This window comes from Epinephelus lanceolatus, chromosome 22 (assembly GCF_041903045.1).
Source record: "Epinephelus lanceolatus isolate andai-2023 chromosome 22, ASM4190304v1, whole genome shotgun sequence".
Lineage (NCBI taxonomy): Eukaryota > Metazoa > Chordata > Actinopteri > Perciformes > Serranidae > Epinephelus > Epinephelus lanceolatus.
Window position 1 is genome coordinate 27,110,368 of NC_135755.1, and position 21,466 is coordinate 27,131,833.

At 42.1% G+C, this 21,466-nt stretch overlaps 1 protein-coding gene across 12 annotated transcripts in view; it reads right to left on the reverse strand.

Annotated features, from left to right (window-relative positions):
- Positions 1–3,196: 3,196 nt before the first annotated feature.
- mark2b (MAP/microtubule affinity-regulating kinase 2b) overlaps positions 3,197–21,466 on the reverse strand; it is a 66,944-nt gene continuing 48,674 nt past the window's right edge. For 7 of the 12 annotated variants that reach the window (XM_033609708.2, XM_033609697.2, XM_033609701.2 and 4 more), the window contains 5 exons: positions 15,312–15,578; positions 12,917–12,943; positions 8,528–8,566; positions 7,690–7,799; positions 3,197–6,217 (listed from right to left, as the gene is read on the reverse strand). In XM_033609708.2, coding sequence (XP_033465599.1) covers positions 5,868–6,217; positions 7,690–7,799; positions 8,528–8,566; positions 12,917–12,943; positions 15,312–15,578 — 793 coding nt within the window. In that variant the 3' untranslated portion in view covers positions 3,197–5,867. The remainder of the gene's footprint in view (positions 6,218–7,689; positions 7,800–8,527; positions 8,567–12,916; positions 12,944–15,311; positions 15,579–21,466) is intronic. The other 5 variants (XM_033609698.2, XM_033609700.2, XM_033609699.2 and 2 more) reach the window with 5 other exon arrangements.

A 21,466-nucleotide genomic window follows, 5' to 3' on the forward strand; every position in this document is an offset into this window, starting at 1 on the left:
ACATAAAGAACCCTGTCAGACATGTCTGCAGTGTTTTTACATAACAAAGTGGGCAACTGCCCAGGGCCTCAAAACATCACAGTTTTGGTAATGACATGAATTGCAAATTTGTTAATTTGCATGACAAAAGTAAAAACATGGTGGCTAATTTTGTGGCTCGCTCTTCTAGAGGGACACCAGAATCTACCTTTATTATTTTAGTTTGTATTGTACTTGAATTATGAAGTTCTGTGTCCACTGGGAGCTCGGAGGTGATGGGAGTGGTGTAGTGGAGGGTGTACGCACCTCTATTTATGGCTGTTTACAGCATACCCACCTATCAGGTAAAAAGCCACTGGAATACATAGGAGAGAACACCCACTTCCTCCTTGGTGACCTCCCAGTCTAGGGGTCAGGGTACATACAAAATGCAAAAGCACCCCTAGGTGGGGGTGCGTTTCAGTCCTCACACCTTCAGTTTCTGATCTGAGGCACTCGTCAAAGAGGTGAACAGACCTTTCACACAGCAGACATTTTGACCTGCTGTAGTAGGAAAACACAGGTGTGTTCAATAACATTGATAATGGCTGCATTCCACTTAGGGTAGGCCCTGGTGTTGTGCAAACTGACTCACTGGGACACTTGACTGAACTGAGCCACCGTTAATGTTATCAAGTTCACCTGTGCTTTTCCTACTATGACAACTCAAAATGTCCATTGTGAAGACGGCCTACCCGGCCATGGTTGTTAAGTGTCATTACTGCTGACAGTCACACAGCCTGTATGCTGTACAATTATCCCACACAGAAACTGCTGTCAGAGAGTCTGAAAAAATATATATATAGAAAAACATACATACCTACCTGGATACATATAATTGGTGCAACAGTCCTTTGATCATCAGGAAGACTTCTTGCACACCTGAAAGTGACCCAATTGTAATTTGCACACACTTACACACCTGCACAGGAAACAGTCAGTTAACACCCCCTTCTGCCGATGTGGAGCACCATTTGTATCTCACACACACACCAAGGATTTCAAATAGCAGCATGTTTTCATCTTCATTTTCTGAATCTGAAACCCAACTGTCATTTATACAGCCCCTGGGCTCTGATAAAAATATTGTGTTGAATATTAACTGCACATGGCAGCAAATAATTTGTTTCAGCTATTCTGCTTTTTTTTTAAGGATGTTAAGATGATACTTAAAGGGACAGTTCACTTGCAAATCAATAATATATATTTTTCCTCTTACCTGTAGCGTGGTTTATCAGTGTGGATTGTTTCGGTGTGAGTTGCAGAGTGTTGGAGGTATAAGCCATAGAGATGTCTGCCTTCTCTCCAGTATAATGAAACTAGATGGCACTCAGCTTGTGGTGTTCAGAGCACCAAAAAATACATTAGATAAACACAACAGCAATGTCTCTTTCCAGACATCATGAGTATACATCATGATGTTACTGAAGACCTTGTTGTGAGCAGTTTCATGTAGGAACTATTTTCTTTCTACTAAACTACAACCACGAACCATATCACAGTGCAGAGGGAAGCGTGCATCTACTGCTAGCTCACCTAGCACCACTGAGTTAGTTAACGTTACAGCTCAGCTGAGGACACCTTTACGCCTCGTTTCCATATAGCTGTGTGTTCGTATGTGATTCTACCAGAACTCCATTAATTCCTATGGGAACCTCAGTCATCCTCCTTGTATTTTTTTTTTCAGACTGGAATATACCTTGAGCACCTTAAAGATAAATAAATAAATGAATAAATTGCCACAGACCTCAGACAAACCATATGCACTGTGCCACAGGAAGTTAACAAGAAAACAAATTAGCTAACAGATTAATGAATATTAAACAGCTCTCTTTATACATCTTTTTTAACGTGAAAAGCTTGACTAGCTGATAGAGTCAATGCAGAGTGGATCATATGTCTTAAAATATTTCTCAGAACTGGCTACACAGCTGACAGAACAACCTCTTCGCTTTTTTTTGTCACTATCCATAATTGGTCCTGTTTTTATCTCTTTGCTCTGCTCCATACAAATCCCACAAGATTGGACGGCGAAAAACTCACAATTAACTATTCTGCCCTTTCGCTTTTTTAAAGATTATTTTTATGGCTTTTTGCCTTTATTAGATAGGACAGAATGAGTGCGAAGAAGGAGAGAGTGGGGACGACGTGCATCAAAGGGCGACAGATTGGTACTGAGCCTTACAGCTGCTGCTGTAGCATCATGACCTTTGTACATGGGGCACCTGCTCCACCAGGTGATCTACTGGGCACCCTACTATTCTGCCATTTCTGCAGTGGTGCTTCTATCCATCCATGATAAGTTGCATTTTCATGCCTTGAACACTGGGGGCATACACAGAAATTCAGAGACAAAACTGTGTGGAAATGAGGTGTTGATGTTTACATCTCACGCTGTCACGAGTGGATGTGTGCTTCCGTCTGCACAGTGATACAGTTGGCAAGTGTAATTCGGAAGAAAGAAATAGTTCCTACATGAAACTGTTGACAAGGTCTGTGGATAATCTTAAGTAACCTGGTCATTTTGGTGCTTTGAACACCACAAGCTGAGTGCCATCTAGTTCCATCATATTAGAAGGCAGACATCTCTACGGCCGATATCTCCAACACTCAGCAACTCACACCAAAACAATCTAGACTGATAAACAGCACCACACAGTAGGAGTAAAAATATGTTTTTCTTAGTTTTGGGATGAACTGTCCCTTTAAGATGTTTTTTTATTTGTATTTCCACAATTAATGCTACACTGGAGTGACATTTAAAACAAAATATTTACCTGTATCTCTCTAAACAAACTGAGCCTGTGAGGAAACCCTGATTTGTTCGGACTCGTTGGCAGAATGGAGGTGTTGTAAACAAGAAAATTGCAGCTGACTGCCCTTGACCCTGCAGAAGCAAAGCACTGATTCTCTGCTAAGCTTCAGGCCTGCACTCAATCACAAATCTGATGCCAGTATGGATAGCATGTGCTAAAGTGTTTTTAAAAAATGGAAATTTTAATATCAGTAACTCCCTGAAACATCTGAGGACGATCATGTGATATGAATCAGAGCTTCAGCTACTAAATGGACCTCATTGTGAGACTACAGAGCTGCTGATAGCATCTTGTAAGATCATATGATCATCTCTCTTAACACATTTACCTTGTTGTTTTGCATAATGGATTTCAGAGGCAGACTATTATTATATCATTGTTTTTATTACTATCATTGTAATTTTTCATCATTTCATCTTTGCACAAAAAAAAACAAACAAATAATACATTTTTCAGGAGTTGATCACCCCTACCAACCCCCAAACCCACCACTACAGTTACAGTTTGCTCAAAACACATTTAAAATCAATGTAAATTACAGCAATGTAAAACAAAAAATAATGTAAAATAAAATCAACCCTGAAAGAGATAATATAACAGCAACAGCCAGAATAATAATTAGAATCCAATACCCAGCACCTTAATACAATGATCAACTTTTTAAAGAAAAATCTGACGTATTAAAAACTGAAAGTAAAATAATAAAAACGACAGTGTGTCATTGTGAGAGAAAGAAAAGAAAAGTGTTAAGTTAGGAACAACCAGCTGACGGGACCTGGCATTGTCCCCATTGCGCCCTTTCTCTAACCCCCGTGTGTGTGGTTTTTCTTTCTTCGGCTTTGACAAACTGGAGCATCAACGTAAAAGTGAGAGAAAGGAAGTGACGTCTTCTGGTTCGTGGTACTGAACGTGAACGTGTGCTCTGATATGAGAACGATTTGGCGAAGAGGTCTCTTCTCTCTGCTTCAAGCCATTCTGGACCAATAAGGCCTTTAAAAGAACAGACAGATGGAAAAAAAAAGAAAGAAAAAATGGCCAAAAATGAACGAGCAGTAGTCGTCACCACCACCATCAACATCATTAAATACACTGATAACTGCTGTCTGCACTTGGGGGTGGGGTTTAATGCGATACGCAATGAGCTTTGTGTTTAATGAGTGTGTGTTAAAGGTGCACTACACCAAAAAGGCAGCAATGATATGATCCGACGTGACCCTTCACACCCCGTCCACCCCCCCCGTCCCCCCTCGACCCGAAAAATCCAAATCTGTACAAACCCAAAATTTCCAACGACACAAAAATATATTATCAAATCAAAAGTAGAAGAAGAAAATAATTCACCATTCGTTGTCGTCGTTGTCGATTCTTCTTTTTTTTTTTGTTTGTTTTGCTATTTTTTTTCCAGTGATCTTTTTTTAATACACTCACACACACACACATACTGTTTGTTACATACTCCAAAGACACCGTTTTCGTGTGTTTGCTCTTTGGGAACACGTGTAGCAGAGAAAAGATGTGTGGGTGGGTGGGTGGGTGGGGTGGGGGGGACAGGGGACAAGAAATGCGTTGGTTCAGGGTTGACATTCTGGATATGAAGGCATGATGCCAACCAAAGTGATACCAACATTTAAAAAAAAAAAAGTACAAATAAAATCATTCGAGCATTTATGTGCTGACAACAAAAACAAAACCCCAAATTTAATTCTACAAAGAAAGGCAACATAAAATCCATCGACAACCCCGTCTGTGAACTGTCCTTCCCTCCCCAGTTTCCCATATGCCTCTCTTTTCCAGTGCACAACTCTTTTTTAAAAGCCATAAAAGAAGAAACTAAATGGGAAAAAAAAAAAAAAAAAAAAAAAGGACTTGAAGCCAGGTTTAAGCCCGTACATCGATGACATCAAGTCGAACTGGACTCCTCGGACTTGACGGAAATCAAAATCAGGAAGAAAAAGGGAGTGAAGAGGCAAAACAATGGATATGTTTGTGCTGAGTTCAGTTCGAAATTAGAGGGAGAGAGGGTGGTGAAGTGAGTGTGTGTGTTTGTGTGTGTGTGTTTGTGAGGGGAAGAGGGAGGTGGTGGAAGGATGGATCAAGTGGATTTTCAAAAGTTCATTTTGGGGTGGGAGGGGAAGTTTGGGTGGGCAGGTGGAGAGGGTCCTTTAACCAACAACAGCAAAGTTCTTCCAACAAAAGTCCATCTAAAGGTGTGTGAGTCCAAGTGTGTGTGTGTGTGTGTGTGTGTGTGTGTCTGAGTGAGTGTGTGTGTATGTGAGACAGTGGGCTTCAGCAACCAAAGTCCTGGCTCAGTTGGAGTCCATTCACTTTTTGGAGGAGAATCAGAACACATCCAATCAAAACTCCTTTGAGTTTTCCAGCAAAACAAGGCTCTGCACTTCCTGTCAATCGTCATCACTTGTTAGAGATTCAGAGAGAAAGCAGAAAGTTTTTTTTCAGCGATTGCTCCATTCTTTTTGTCCTCCATCCAACTCCCATTTTTTTTTACCCACTTTCCCTCCCACCCAAACAGACCTGGCAGCAGAGCCGTGCAGAAAAACTGAATAAATAGCAGGAAGAAGTGACAGGAGTGGTCAAAGTGATCAAAGTGTGACTACTAAAAAACAGAGAGAGCAGATCGGACATGCAGAAGAGTGGAACGTCTAAGTAGAACGTGACAAAAGAAAGAAAAAAAAAAAACCCAGCAGGGAAGAGAGAAGAAGACCTCGGTCTATAAGTACTTCACAACTCAGAGGAAATCGACTCAGTTTCTAATGGCAGGGCCTCGTGAACTTAAGGAACAAAACTTCTAGAAAAGAAACGTTTTCTAGTCTCAGAGAACCGATAGCCCTACGTCAGACCTTTTGTCCAGATAACAATCGTGTTATTTTTAAAGTGATCCCGCCCTTTAGCTTACCTCCTGACCTCCACGGTGCCCCCAACCCGCTCACAGCATCATCCTCACTATCACCCCCTTCACCCTCCCACCTCCACCTCCATCCTTTAATCTCATCTCTCCTCGCTGCTCCTCCGCACTCACAGTTTGAGCTCGTTGGCAATCTTTGAGGCAATGTTCTTGAAGGCGATAGACGTGCCTGAGATCCGTTTGAAGCGCACGCCGTTGAGGGAGAGCCGCGGCAGCTTGCACACCTCCATCTCCCACTGGACGAAGTCGTCGCGCGCCGGGTTGCCCGACACACACAGCAGCATGTAGCGCTCGCGTAGCTCGTACTCGCAGCTGTTGGAGTCAAGCACCTTGCGGATCTCCCGCATCATCTCCATGGGCTCCATGGACGACGTGGTCTTCATGGACCAGGTGAAGCGAAGGGAGCGCGGCTTGGCAGAGTCCTTCTGGCTGCCGATGGCCGGAGGGGTGCCGGTGCCACCTGAAGGGGGGAGGAGAGGAAGAGTGGTGAGAGGCTGAGAGATGAAAGTAATGCAGAGACAAGAGAGACAACTTATAGATGGCTGCATGATAAATAACGGAACAGATGCGAGGGGCCGAGAGTTACGAGAGGACATGACAGAAGACAGAGAAAGAAAATTAAGTGAGTAGGACAAAGATGGGAGAGGACAAGGAAGAAAAGGGAGCAAGAACTGAAAAACAACAGGTGTGGAGAGAGACAAGCAGAATGAAACAAGAGTGGAGAAACGACTGTAGAATGTAAAATGAAACTGACAGAATGATTCTCTGCCATAAAACCCACTGACTGAATAAAAACGACAAAGAATAACTGAATCTGGGAAGGAAACTTTAAATACCCTTGAATGAAAATGAGAGTTTTCAAGACATCTGATATCAACTGATAGCCTGACATTGCCAGACCAAATCGCAAAATTGATTTGGCCGGAAACCTCTCAGTAAATAATTATTTTCCAAGCAGTGTTATCAACGGCTGAAACCACTCAAAGCAACGAAATGTGACGTGGTGCTGAGCGACAGACAAAAGTAAACAGACTTCACTACTGCCATCAGAATTTAAAAATAGGACTCAGAGAAAGTTCCACATTAGTCACTTTCACTGCGTCTGACGTTCTGCTGCTCCATCTGTGCACCAAACCATAACCAAATGGTATGTGTATTCCAATGGTGCACCTAATGACAGGTCCAGCTCCAAAAATAGAAAATCAAGCCATAGCGGTAGATGTTTTGATTGTGGTTGCCTGCCATGAATAAATAAGTGTGTGGGAAACCCTGCAAATACTACATGGGCACACAGATCTGTCTGGTTTCCAGGGTAGTCAAATGCTGCAGTGACAGAAAACTAATGTAACTTGTGGAAAGGTGGAAGGTTCTCTCAGCTACAGCAGCAACTGATGAGCATTATCTTTGCATCTCTTATTCCTTTAATTACAAGAGAACTCCTGTCATCTAGTATTGCACTTACTTAAAGTTAAGGGATTCTTGAGAGACTAAAAAAGATAGTGAAGTCAAAACCTGTGAAGCACAGGCCAAGATATTCTGATTTCCTGGATTAACAGAATCCTTTAATGGTATTAATAGTTCAGAATCCCCACCTGGTAAAGGCCAATGTCTTTCACACTCCACAACAGACACTCAGCTAGCCTGGACTCTTTGTGAGACACTAGAGGTCCCAAAATTTAAATGAGGATAAAACACAGGTCCTTATCACCAGTGCTGAGAGTGTTTAAAGGGCCCTGCAGCAGCTTCTTGAACTTTTTACCTCTAAAATCAAGCTACATACTATGAATTGAGGTGCCATGTTTGATTCTTGTCTGGATTTTTCTGTTCATCAAGAAATATTTCTGTGGTCAAACTTCAGACAAAAGTACTACCACCTACCATTCTCTTTATCCTGCTGTTGACAAAATCAGAAAATAGAAAAAAACAACATACCAGTGTTACCAGATCCTGGTGAGGAGTTGTTCTCATCATTGTTGGAAGAAGAGGAGAGAACACCGCCAGACGTCTTCTCTGACTTGTCCACTGTGCTGCTCAGCATAGACCTGGGTGAGGGATGGGAGGGTGGAAGAGAAGGAGAGAGGTGGAGGAAGACAAGAGAACAAAGACAGGGTAGATAAAAAGAAGAGAGAAGAGGGTATAAGGAGAAAGGGCGAGGGAAAAGGGAGGGTGAGGAAGAAATAAGCAAAGAGAGAAAAAGAAGAAGTGTGAGAATTGAGAGAATATTTTAAAAAAGTAGAGACAAAAAAGTGAGGAGGAGGAGGAGGAGGAGGGAGAAATGGAGGAATGATTGAGAGGAAGAGGGAGATGATGAGGTCGTGGTAATGAATGGAGACAAAAAGCAAAAAAAAATTTTTTTTAAGTACCCCTGTGTGTGTTTGTGTGTGCACATCTTTGCTTACTAAAATGTGAGTGTGAATTTATATCTGTGTGTGATGTAGTAAATTTTTAATCTGCCTGCACACAAACACACATTTGGGTACTTCATTTCTGATTCCCCCTCACACACACATGCAGGTTCACCTCCACACCGGCACTCTCACTCTCAGGGATGCTCCCATTCACTGCTAATGTCCCGTCCCCTGATTGGTCAAGCCGTTATCACCATCACCAACCAATTACATTCCAGCTCGCCCCCCTCCCCTCCCTCTCCCAGCCATTCACAACAAGCTCAGAGATCATCTAGTGATTGGCTCCAGTCTACTGATTGGCAGGCGGTTTTGGTAGAGTCTGGGGGGTTTATGGGGTTTTTCCGGGCTGCTCTGTATCTCACCTGCTCCCCTCATCCCGACCCTCTCCCTCATACGGACTCCTCGAGAAAAATCAACACAAGTTTAGTCTTTTTGAGGGCTAAGGGCAACAACTGGACTCTTGCACAGACAGTAAATCAGCTGGCTGATCACAGTCGCGCTGCTCGCCATGCCTGCCTGAGTGTTTCAACCCAACCACATCGAGCATCAACGCCAAATACCTCATTCCCACTCCAACTGTTTGAATGTAAGGCCAGAGCCACCTGATGACTTAACGGCCTACAATGCCAGTCCACTCTGAGTAACCACTATGGCACAGCTCCTTCATGGCAACACGCCACGAATGTTCAGTGGGTTGTAATGATGAGTGCAGAAAAGGACAAGTTGCACCAGTCATTCATAAATCCATGTGTTAGGGCGTTCCTACATTCCTAGTTACTACTTCCTTCAATGGTTTAAACATAACTGCCAATTGTTTTAAGATGCAGGCTCATTTGCATGTCTCACAGTTAATCGTATTCATGCTGTTTACAGTTCAGTTTCGAGGGGAACATCTGATCATGCTGACGCTATTTGATCAGGTGGTCTAAACTCATCAGCATAATGTTTTACAATTAAAGGTATATTGTGTTACTTTTGGGAAACTCTCAAAATATAACCTCCCTTACCATTCGGTTAGCTACACAACAGTTACACAAAGTATTCTGGAACAACTAATCTCGACGTAAGAACTAATGTGGTGCAACTTAATTTAGTAATTAATAAAACTGCACTTCAGAAACACTTGGGTTATGATAACACTATGTTGGAATTAACAGAAAGCTGATGCAACCAGGATGAGAAAAGGGTGATGGATGAAAAAGAACACCCGGAATTGGGATAGAACTGGAACAGAGTGGCCTGAATAGAAATGGAACTCAATGGAAAGTCTGGATAAAATCTAGATAGCTCATAATATCCAGATGTCTGTCCAACAAGCTGGAACAGAATGAAATGGCATCCAATGGATTGGAATGTTGGGTACAAAAGGTAATTTGGAATGATTTAAAACAGAATGGAATGGAATGGCTTGGAATGGAACAAAATGGAACAATTTGAAACAGACTGGATTGGTTGAGAACAGAATGGAGTGGCTTGGAATGGGTTCCAACAAAATGGACTGTTTGGGAACAAAATGGAAAATGGAACAGACTGAATGGGTTGAGAACAGAATGGAGTGGCTCAGAATGGGTTCCAACAAAATGGACTGTTTGGGAACAAAAAGAGAAATGGAACAATTTGGACCAGGATGGAATGGTTTGAAACAGAACGGTTGGCATGGTGAGGGCGAGTCGTGCGGCTAAAGGAGGTTAGGAGCATTAATGATCCCAGCACTGTATTACAACCTTTATTAGTAACATTGGACCTACAACGAGGCTGTTTAAAAAATCCTATGTAACACATATGTAACATACACACACAAATAGTCTCTCTCATACCAGCAGACAAGACTGAAAAAACACAAAAGAAAAAACAGAGAAAAGCAGACAACAACAAAGAAACAGACAGAAAACAGCAAAACACATGCAGACAATGGAAGGAAAGTGACACATACATGACAAATTCAAAAGTTTATGGTTTTAAATTCATTCTGTTGTGGGAAAAGACATCATTCCTGTTTTGCCCCATTAAAAAACATCATGTAAAATACCTTCTGCAACAGAAATATGGTTAAAATGTAGCACATGGGAAATGACACGTGGGAGAAGTGGAAAAAATAATAATACAAGGATTTCTTAAATAACAGAGGTAAACTGGTGAACAATATAAAGTTGAGTAATTCGTGCCATTTTGCATGCTCTGTATGAATTGACTTAATATGAAGGGATGCAAAATGGCTCCAAGAGGAGGGGCACAATGACCTCAAGGGGAAACAAAGGACTGATGATTACTTGAACTTAAATATATCTCACCATAGTTATTTAGAACTTTTATTGTCCATTATATAGAGTGTACTGTAAATACATGCTGCTAGAATCTAATCATATGCTCATGAACATAATAACCCATTTCCCCCATATTTATACATATATTTTTACGGTAGATTAATTATTTCTCCCTCTCATATTTCAATGTAATGATTTATGAGTTCCCTTAAATAGGCCAAAGGCATAACTGCTTATATAGAAACACTGAGAAGTAGTTCATCATTACACTGTGATATAAAAGTTTTATAACTTCTAACCACCAGGTGGAGCAATGGTCCAGATCCTGATTAAAGGAGAATTGCTCTACCTGCTGGTAGAAAGCAGACAACACACTCAAAAGCAAGTGTGTGTGGGACAAATGTGGTTGTGAAATGTGTCATCATATCTTTTAGCATATGTGTATGGTGCAAATATCTATGTGAGCATGAGATAAGATGTGTGTTTATGTAAATGTTTGGGTGTGTCAGTGCAAATGTTCGTGTATGTGCATCAATTGTTATCTGTGTATGTGTGTGTACACAGCATAAAGGTCTTTTCCAGCCAGAGTAGGTCAAAGCCATCCAGTTCTGTTGCTGCTGCTGTTAGAGAGCCAGTGCCAGAGTGAGAACAGAGCGATGAAAAGAAAAGAAGAGTGCAGCCTCCAGAAAAAAAGAGTGCAGCCTGAGAAATCACTGCAGCCCCGTCCCTCCCGGGTCCTCTCCTCCTCTCCACCTCCGTCCACGGCTACAAACTACAGCCAGGGACTTCTTACTAATGACTTCCCCTGTGGGATCATCGCAAGCTTACACCAAAAATCTAAAAACACAGCTAGGCCTGTCACAATAATTACGTTATCGACTTACTCTACGATACATGGACATGACCTCGATCATTTTGCTGACCTTAATATTGCCTGTTGGGCTTACATGCGTATTTGTTTGCATAATAATGTCACCAACACAATGCCATAATAAACAGCAGGGTTTTCATGCCCATTTAAAGTCTTGGATGCAATGTTTTTTTCTCTCCAACCCTGCCTACTTGAGCGAGTCCTAAGAAAAGTAAAACACTTCAAAGACGAGAGTGTAGCTCATTGGTAGTCTGAAGTTGCACTTTCTAAAGCACAATTCTGATCATCATTAGCTTGCCAACCCCTGGCAACAAGCTGAAAAGTCTGTTGTCTGTAGCTTTACTCCCTAAAAACATCATCCTCCACTCTGTAAATCCATCAGCAAAACGCCGGATCACAGGCCGTCCATCCCAGGGAGCTGACTGCACACCGGCTGGATTATGGAGGCAACTGCGGAGTTTCGGGAGCTCTGCTAAACTCGTCTATTACTTGACTTGGTTTTGTTTTGTTGGTCAAATTTTGTATTAAGTCTCAAACTGAGTAATTTTAGGCTAATTCTATAAAGGTACTTTAGTTTTACATATACTTTCTTATATATATTAACAGTTGTTAATTACTTAATTCTTAAGAATTAAAAGTTCATTACTCTTTGAAAGGATGCACCTGCATAATTATGCTATTACATTATTATATCAGTGGCATGAAATGGTTTCAAAGGAACAACAGTACTGTTTATCGCAATTACTTCTGAGGCAATATGTTGTATAACAAAAGTAGTTATTGTGACAGGCCCACACAGAACTCAAGCCTCTAACTTGATTCTAATGACCTAACCAATGAAAGCAGAGAGGTGAGATGGGTGGTAGTTTGGTGGGTGACGTTAGCTTTGATAATGGTTAGCAATATTAAACATCCTGTGTAAAGTGAGACAATGAGGCTAAAAAAAAAAAACACCTGCGGCTTATATTTCTCTCCAGCACGCATATGGACATGAGGACATTAGTATATGGGATGACATTTCATACCATTACCTCACATATTTCTTAGATTTAGAGAGGAAGATCTCCATTAAGCTCAACAGAAGGACATTACCTGAATCTGAAGCTAAGAAAGGGTTAAGATTAGAAAGGGAGTAGTTTGATCTATTGCACCATTAGGACTCGACCTAAATCTGGGACGCTACGTGGGATACGAGCTCACACACACTCTACCTGGTAAAAAGAAAAAAAAGGAGGGGGTGAGGATGAGGTGGGCGGGAGGGACGATGGAGTGATGAAGAGTAAGAGGGGTGAGGGTGTTATTGTGCCGCATGATGATGGAGTGAGTTAAGTGAGTGGGTGGCTGGGTGAGGGGGAAGTTAGTAAAAAATAAATAAATAATAAAAATGGGCCAAAACACGGCACTCAAAACCAGAAGGCTCAAAGAAGGGGGGCCAACCACAAAAAAAGGAGGAGAAAAGATAAGGCTCAAGGCACAAAAGGGAGATTTCAACAAAAAAAGCTGCACGAAACACCAAAAGGGAGAAAATATATATATATATGTAAAAATATATATGAAGAAGAGAATATACGTATGTATATCAAGGGGTTATATTTAACGTTGGGGGTGTTGCCTACCTTCTTGGAAACCTGAACGACAGATTTCTACAAAAACAAAAGAGGGATAAAGAAAGAAAGAAAGAGAAACAAATGTATATATAAAAACGTATAGATTTATGACTTTCCTGTAAAAGACAAGCTGCCCTCTGTGTAGCAAACTTTAAAAGCAAACTCTCCAACATGAACCAGGCTCATTTGGGATTCAAGCAGCAAGCACAACCAACATTGAATAACCAAAAATAAACCACGAAAAAAAAAAAAAAAAAAATCAGTGTTACTGTGTGTTTAAATGTGGGGATTTTTGGAATGGGCGTGTGAACAGACATTATTAAAACACACACCAGAACACCTTAGATTTTATGAGCTCTGTGGGAAAATTCCATTAAGAGTTTGAACACAGTCATCCCCCCCTCCCCTCCCAATATGAAATGAAGCGCTCCTCCACATATAGAGCAGTCCCAGGTGATCCTGAAAAGAAGTGTTTATGAGGTGAGAAGTTCAAATGTGATATAAAATAAAAAAAGGGAGAGAAAACCACCTCCTATAAGCACACAAAGACACAAATGAAAATGCACAGGTTAAGCAACAACTTAATCTTTAACACACACTGAGAAACTTAATTCAGCGAACACACACATGCAGGCACACTGATGTGTTTGAAGGACGGAGAAACATCGCTCTCCAGACCAAGCGGGAAAATGCAGTGGTGAAGTTATATGATATGTTAATAAAACACAGCTCTAGTGTGTGTGTGTGTGTGTGTGTGTGTGTGTGTGTGTGTGGATGAACTGTACAAATGCAACACAATCTCTCTGTCTCCGCCACCTCTACTTCCTACCAGCACGCCAAGTTGTGTGTGCATGTGTGGCGTGCATGTGTGTCAAGGTGTCCCCACTAGCGGTATTTATAGTTGAGGGAAAAGTGATATCTCTGATGTAACCATGGATACTGTCGCCACGGAGCTACAGTATCTCTGAGTGGGAGGCCTAGAGAGTGGCTGTGCCTGTACCTCTGCCTCTTACACACACACACACACACACACACACACACACACACACACACACACACACACACACACACACACACACACACACACACACCAACACCCACGAATGCAGGCATGACACTTCGATCATTCTCCATTTCTCTCAAACTAAAATTCACCAAAAATACATCTCATCCTCTCGTTCTCCTACTTCCCGTCCTCGCACACATTTAACACTTGTATTCATGATGAACCTCCGGGGCTGCTTGGTGACACGGGAGCGATGACGAAAATGTCATCCTCAATCCTCACCTGCTCTCTCAGCTTGTCAGTATTTCACGACTCACTTGGCCCTTCCTCTTTCAGTCGCGTTCATCCCTGCCACCTTTAAACCCTCACTTCCTGTCACTTCCTCTCCTCCACATGTTCCATTCTGACGGCGGCCTGATTATGATATGACAGTCAGCCTCGCTGCTTTTTCGTCTCATCTGCGCTCTTCTACCTTTTCTTATTTTGACTTAGACATCACCAGCCCTCACACATAATTTAGATCAAACACTGACATTTTTGCCTATTTAAAAAAAATGTCTGCCAATGGGCTTGGCAAGTAGAAATATCAGTCTAGTTGCAATCTGGAAATCCATCGGTAAAAAAATAAAAAAGACTACTACTGGTAAATGCTACATTAGTCAGGTTCCTCCTTCCCTTCCACTTCTATAACCACACTGTGCCGTCTTCACCTCTCTGTATTTACACAGCAGATTGGATCAAAGCTACAAAGCTGACACCACTTCCAGGGAAATTTTAAAAAATCAAAATAAATCAACTCAAGCTTTGATTACAACTAGGTACCCATGAGAGCAGTTTTAGTGCTGCAACCTGCAGTAGAGGACTGAGATGAAAACTGGGCCAGACGTGGAACCAAAACCAAAATTACGCCTCAGTCACCACTGCTCCAAACAAAATTATAGAGGAGACACAGCTGTTCCCTTCCTCTCCCTTTCTACTCCCAGCAGAGTTACAGATCAGCACAAGTTTAGTGATAGGGATGAGATGAGACCAGCCCCTTTAAAGAAATACTCTGAAAACCAGTGATGACATGGACGTAGGGTACGTCGTTCCCCAGAGGAAACGAGCACACGAGATGGCTTGTAATGTAAACCTAGTCATTTTCTCTTTAAAGCTGAAACCTCAATACTCCGAAAAAGCTTCAAACTATACTTGTAGCTGGATAATAAGTAGAACAGCTGCTACCACGACTGCTCTGCATTTACTATGAACTTTCTTCTTCTGCCTTATATCCTCTCCTGTCCTATCTGTCTTGCTAGTTCCTTTCTCCTCTCTCTGACACTGCAACCACAGAGTTTCATCGTCATGATTCACCCTTCCCATTTTCCCATGCTCCTGCCTCTCTTTTCTGCCACTCACCTGCGTACAAACTTGGATGTGAACTTGCTGAAAATCCCTGTGGCGCCGTGTGTCCTCCGGGCCTGGCTGTTGCCATGTGACAGTGACGGGGACGCGGGCCCGCCGGGGTAGGCGGAGCCCTGCTGGTCCCGGGCACCCCTCTGCTGGCCCGCGTGGAATGTGCTGCGTATGCCCACCCCTCGGGAGAAGTTGGTACGGTCTGACACGGCGGCGCTGCTGATGTTGTGGGCAGACGGGGAGGCACCGGGCGCCCGCTGAGGTGGGGCACTATAGATGTGGTGTGGGAAGAGAGAGGACGGAAATGGAGGGAGGGATGGTAAAGAAAAAGGTGATACAGAGGAGGGGAGGGTGTAGAAGAGCAGAGAGGTGGATGTGGAGAGGATGAGAGAAGTGCGAAAAGATTGGAGAGGGATTGAGAAGAGGTTGGAAGGTGTGATGAGAGAAGAGGCAGAGAAGAGGAGGTGCAAATGAAGAACTCAGGGTGATGGAGATAGGACAGGAGAGAAGGGAGAATAAAGTAGGAAATTGAGACAGTTTGAAAGGCGGGGAGGATTGAAAAGAAAAGATAAATGAACAAAGTGAGGTGATGAAGTAGGAGGAAAGAAGTAGGTTAAAACATTAGGGGATGGGATTGAAGAGGAGGGGTGTGGGAGAGGAACAAACAGTTAGATAAACACTAATAGAAGAAATTCACTTCTTTCTGATTTGCTGCTTACCTCAACATAAGGTCACACAAGTATCTATGTCTGTTCAACCTCTGCTCGCCCTCATGTTTCATATAATCCCTTAAATCAGCCAAGTCAATATTTAGGACCACATCAGGTCACTGACACTGACACACACACACACACACACACACACACACACACAGATGCACACAGTTAATCCTCTATGCCTCGGCCGTAGGGCAAAGCATCACAAACCTCCAGCTCTGTCTCTCTCACACACACGGACAAAAACATTTGCACCAACTATTCACTGAGCTAAAAGCTTTCATTTGCTTTGTAAGCATGTGTGTGCACACATCTTCCATGCTGGTGTGTGGCATCAGTACACCTGCAGCAGATGGCAAAGACAACAAACAGAAAAGGCAAAAGCACACAAACTGAAAGACAAGACAAATACAGAGTGTCATAAATACAGGAAGTGGAATAAATAGAGATCTCATATCAAATGGACCATCCACTGTAAAGAGGCTGCAATGGGACTGCAATAACACGTAACACAAATGTTGCAGGTGCAGGGTATGGTTACACTAATTGGATCATTAACAGTATCATCCTGTAACACAAATTTATGTGAAAATAGGAGAAGCTGTAAACACTAGGCAGAGGCATTCAGGTAAATGCTCCGTCCACCATTAAAACATGTGACTAAAAAAGTTCAGTTTCAGTTTACATCTCTCCCACGTCCATAGCTGACACATCACCAACCTATCTGCTCAGGTTGCTGTGGTAACAATGTAAGCATCAGTAACTATGTAGCTATGCCAGTTCCAACATGTGCATGAGAAACGGAGGTCCATCATTTTGCCCGCCAAACAATTACCCTGTCAAGTCGCAGTGCATAACTTCTCAGCTGCAAAGAGCCAACAGACCATTGGTTCAGCATCTGTCCACGGACAGAACTCCAGTTCTTCACGTTGCCCTCTGCTAGTAGCAACATGGATTCTGCTCAAAAAATCCGAACTGAGACCCATTTGTAGAAATCAGATTGGAATCCCGTTTCATTTTAAACCACCGCCAAATGTAGTTTGGATCTGAAAAATCACATTTCGTGCTTTATTTTTGCTGTCCAGACTTTCTAAAATCAATATGTGTATGCCCAAAAAAGAGATTTGGGCTGGCAGTCTGAACAAGGCTTAGAAATTTTAGCTACAACTGATCTGTAAAGAGACATGCTATCACTGTCGATCTGTAGTATGACATCGCAGCATCTGGTCTGTATCTGCTGCCTCGTGAAACAACATTACATATCAAAAAAAGGGAGACAATCCAAAATCATAATAAAGATGGGCACCTTAATACCTGCATTATCAGTTTCAAAGGACTACATGTGTTGCTTTCTCTATGGGATGGGGTGGGAGTTGAATGGTTTATCTACTGGAGCAGGCAGAGATGGTCAAAAATCATCTGAGTGATGGATTGAAAAAGCAGTCCCATGCAGACCTCTAACACTCAACACATCCTTTAATCGGATGTGGATGTGTTCAAGTTGTGCACTGGGGACAAACACACAGCTCTTCTATGAATACAGAGGCGAGGAAAGAAAGGCTGGATCTGACAGGTTAGTGGGAACCAGTGTGATATGCTGAAGTTATGAAGATGACTGTTAATTGGGAAGGACTACATATCTCATAGAGGTAAACAGCTGTAATATTTTCCACTTTGTTTCAATATCTGAAAGCATTCCAGTTTCACTTAAGGAAAAGAGTACTGACAGACTGTAAGTATCTAAAGAAGGTGTGATATTAGGTGGTGTGGCATGAGGTGGATGGGGTCTGATGTGTCTTCATGGTGCAGCTGGATGTTTTCTTTTGCAAGGCATACTTGATTTGCGTATAGTTGACTGCACCTCTACATTATACAAATGTGGAGCTGCCTATGTGCAGCATCGCTTGCCTCACTGCAGCTCATCATCATGAATACTCATTCAGTATTTGAAACATTTTTCAGAGGGGCAAATGGGGACAGCTGGATAAAACAGGAATGGGTGGGACTTCGGGGCACAGATTGTGTTCTGAGAAAAAAAGGGGCCTAATTCCTCACTTAGGGTACAGGCTATGTGTTGGAGCAATACCTTCTCTCCAGCGTTCCCAACCAGGTTCTGAACAGCCCAAGCTCACTGCTGAACGACGCATGCAACAGAACAAGACTTCAACATAGAGCAGACAAAACCACTTACAGCCAGAGGGCCACCTTGACATTTGCTCAGCTGGTATTTTAGCCTGACATTTGAGGGGGGGTGGGGGGTGTTCACTAGAATAGGGTGGGGGTCTCTGAGGCTGAACTGATATGTCACTAGCAGAGACAGACAGTATTTAAAGGCTAAGTTTGGTATTTTTCAACCCTGTTGTCTCATGTTTTTGTGTATAGGTGAAAACTGGGAGCAACAATTTTTTAAATTGGTCCAGTATTGAGCGAGAGCGCCACAGCCAGCAGTCGCAAAACAGGCAGTGTAACCACTTGAGGCATGTTCGCATTGTCAATTTGCGTCCACTTCAAGTTCCTGTTTTTGCCACTGACGGGCTCAGATTGTTATTTAAGGTGTCTCACAACTTTCAGAAAGGATCCCTGCAGAGACTGGCGTTTTTGTTAAAGTGTAAGATCCTTTTTGTTAACTTTCTCATCGTAAAACACACTTCATTTGAAGGTGACAGAAACAACCCAACTTCCAAAAATCCATCTTGGTTTGTCTGAGCCTAACAGTGGCAAAATCAAGCACTTCTAGTGGAAGTAAATCTACGGTGTGAACATGCCCCAAAGGATTACCTTTTACATAGTTTCGTGGCTGCCGGCTGCAGCAGTCTTGTTTAAAATGGGACCAGTTTCAAAAGCTGTGTTTGCTGTTAGTCACTTAGACAGAAAAACATGAGAAAACAAGGTCCAGGTTGAAAAAGATCAAATTAACCTTGTAAGGTAGCTGAGGAACATATTCAAAGACCTCCCGTGTATTTTGTGACACATGGCTGGCAGGGGAAGAGACGAGGACTAAAAATCTAAAATATCAAAGTAGCCCTTGAAACAGACACTATCAAGCAGGCGAGCTAAACAACAAAGCAACACAACAAAGCACCAACACACAAGCCAAGCACAGACCGCAAATACACACAGACGACAGACCAGACACAGTCCGGTCATTACTCCCATTTCTTTCATTCAACGAGACACGCCACAGTTAACGCTCAATAGATGAAGACGGGGTTTTCCCAGGCAACTTCATAACTGAGGTGGGTTTACATAGCAGATGGAGGCTGTATAAGAAAGCACTTAACAACCTTTTAGAACAAAAAAAAAAGAGAGGCTGTGAGAACCTTTAAAGGGACTCCACTTCTTTACACAGGCCTGAAATTCATTTGTATAAGCCAGGGAAAATCCTTTTGTCTACAAACACATCAGAAAAACAAATGTATACTACAATGTTAGTTAAACGTCTATACATGCAACAGTTTACACAGACACATTTTCACAGAAACATGCATCAACACAACTTTAACAGCTTCATTTTGTCTGGTTCTCCCCAGAGCACCTTTTAAAAATATCTTTGTGTCCTGCTTCAATACAACTTTGTTGGCAAATGTTTTTTGGATTATCTTTATGATAAGTGTAACTACTGTTGACATCTAGGCTATATAGACAGAGAACATCTTTGCATGCAGTCATTTGTTCTTATTTGCATGACGTAGTGGCCGCCCCTTTTTTTTTAAATCAGCATAATGGTGACATCATCTAGCCTCTGACACAGACTTTCACTGATGCAGCTTACAGCTAAGTAACTTACCTGCAAATGTCAACATTAGTCATTTTAGATGTGGAGTAATATTTTTGTCCTAAATTACACTCCCAGTGCGACAATGTCAGTCCCTTGGCTTGTAAACTACAGTTAACAAACCAAGGGTGTTCACAATGTGCCTCTGATGCAGAGTGGAGTTTCTAAATGTATCTCCTAAGACTTTTTCTTTCTTTTCTTTCCTTTAAAAGTAAGTAAGCTGCAATAACTTTCGCTAACTTTTGGGTCATTCCTTAAAGGAGCTGTATGCAACATTCAAAGCACATATAATCCAGAGTCTGGGGTGAGATTGTGTGCACATAGTTCTGCAACTAGCAGCTAACGGTGCTAATTCCATAAACAGCACAAAAAACAGCAGCAGTGCTGATGGAGTTAACACTGGTTGGGCCTTACGCTTCTGCGACAACGCTGTCCCAATGTTAGCGCTAATCACCATATGTGCGCGTTGCAGAGTGGTGGCAAGTAGCTAGCCAGTGGGATACACACACAGGAACTCACATGCATGTGGGTCCAGACAAGCTACCACAACAATGAACAGAGAAGCTCAGATTATAACACACACACACACACACACACACACACACACACACACACACACACACAGAGGGCGTGTCTTCATTCTCTGCTCAGGATGCCTTTACTCCACTATATCTTTATATAGCAAATAGTGATTTGCTGCTATATTAATGTTCTGAATGTTGCATACAGCTCCTTTAAACAAAAAAAGAAAATGGAGAAGAAAAAAAAAAAGAATCTAAAAGTCACATACATACAGCACCACTCACTGTACATACAGCCAATAACCGAGCTTATATAATGGGCTGGCCTGCTGCACAGTTTATTAGCTACTGAGACCGCTGCATGTGGATACCAGATTCCTGCTTGTCCATAAATGTCTCTTTTCTGAATTTGCTTGTTTTGTTTTTTCAGCCAGGAAAACAAACAAGTGATAAAACATGTCTGGTTTGTCAGAGTTACAGTACAGTGAAAAACCTGTTCATCTTGTTCTCAAGCTCCGACTGCTCAGCCATGGCCCACTGGGTAGTGTGAGGTTTGAGAGTGACTGACTGGCCAAAGACAAGCTATGTCAACACCGAGTTTAGCTTGTACAGCTTTCTGAGCTGCACAATCTACTTCCTGGCTGTTGCTAAGTAACTGGTGAGTCCATGTTAGCTACTCTTAGAAATGCTGGACATCTCACTATGGAGATGCTGTAGTGGTAAATATATATATATATATATATATATATATATATATATATATATATATATATATATATGTATCTCAGATTCAGATTCAGCTTTAATCACCAAGTGAGTACTCAGACATGGAATCTGACTCTGGTATTTTGTGCTCTTAATGTACATACACAGAAATAGATGCACAGACATATAGGCAGATACTCAGAAATTGATACCGCAGCTGTAACTCAAACTATTTCTTCAGATAAGGTTGTGTCATGTTGTCTCTTTGCTGCTACACTAATGCTAACCTTACTTCCGGGTGATTTGCCACGAGGGAAAAAAATATTACCATCAAGGAAGTTATTTAAAAAAGGAAAGGAATGTGAGTGTATAATTTGCACATCAGATTTCTCAACTTCTTGATCAAATTAACTTCTTTGCAAATGTAAATCTTTCAGAATT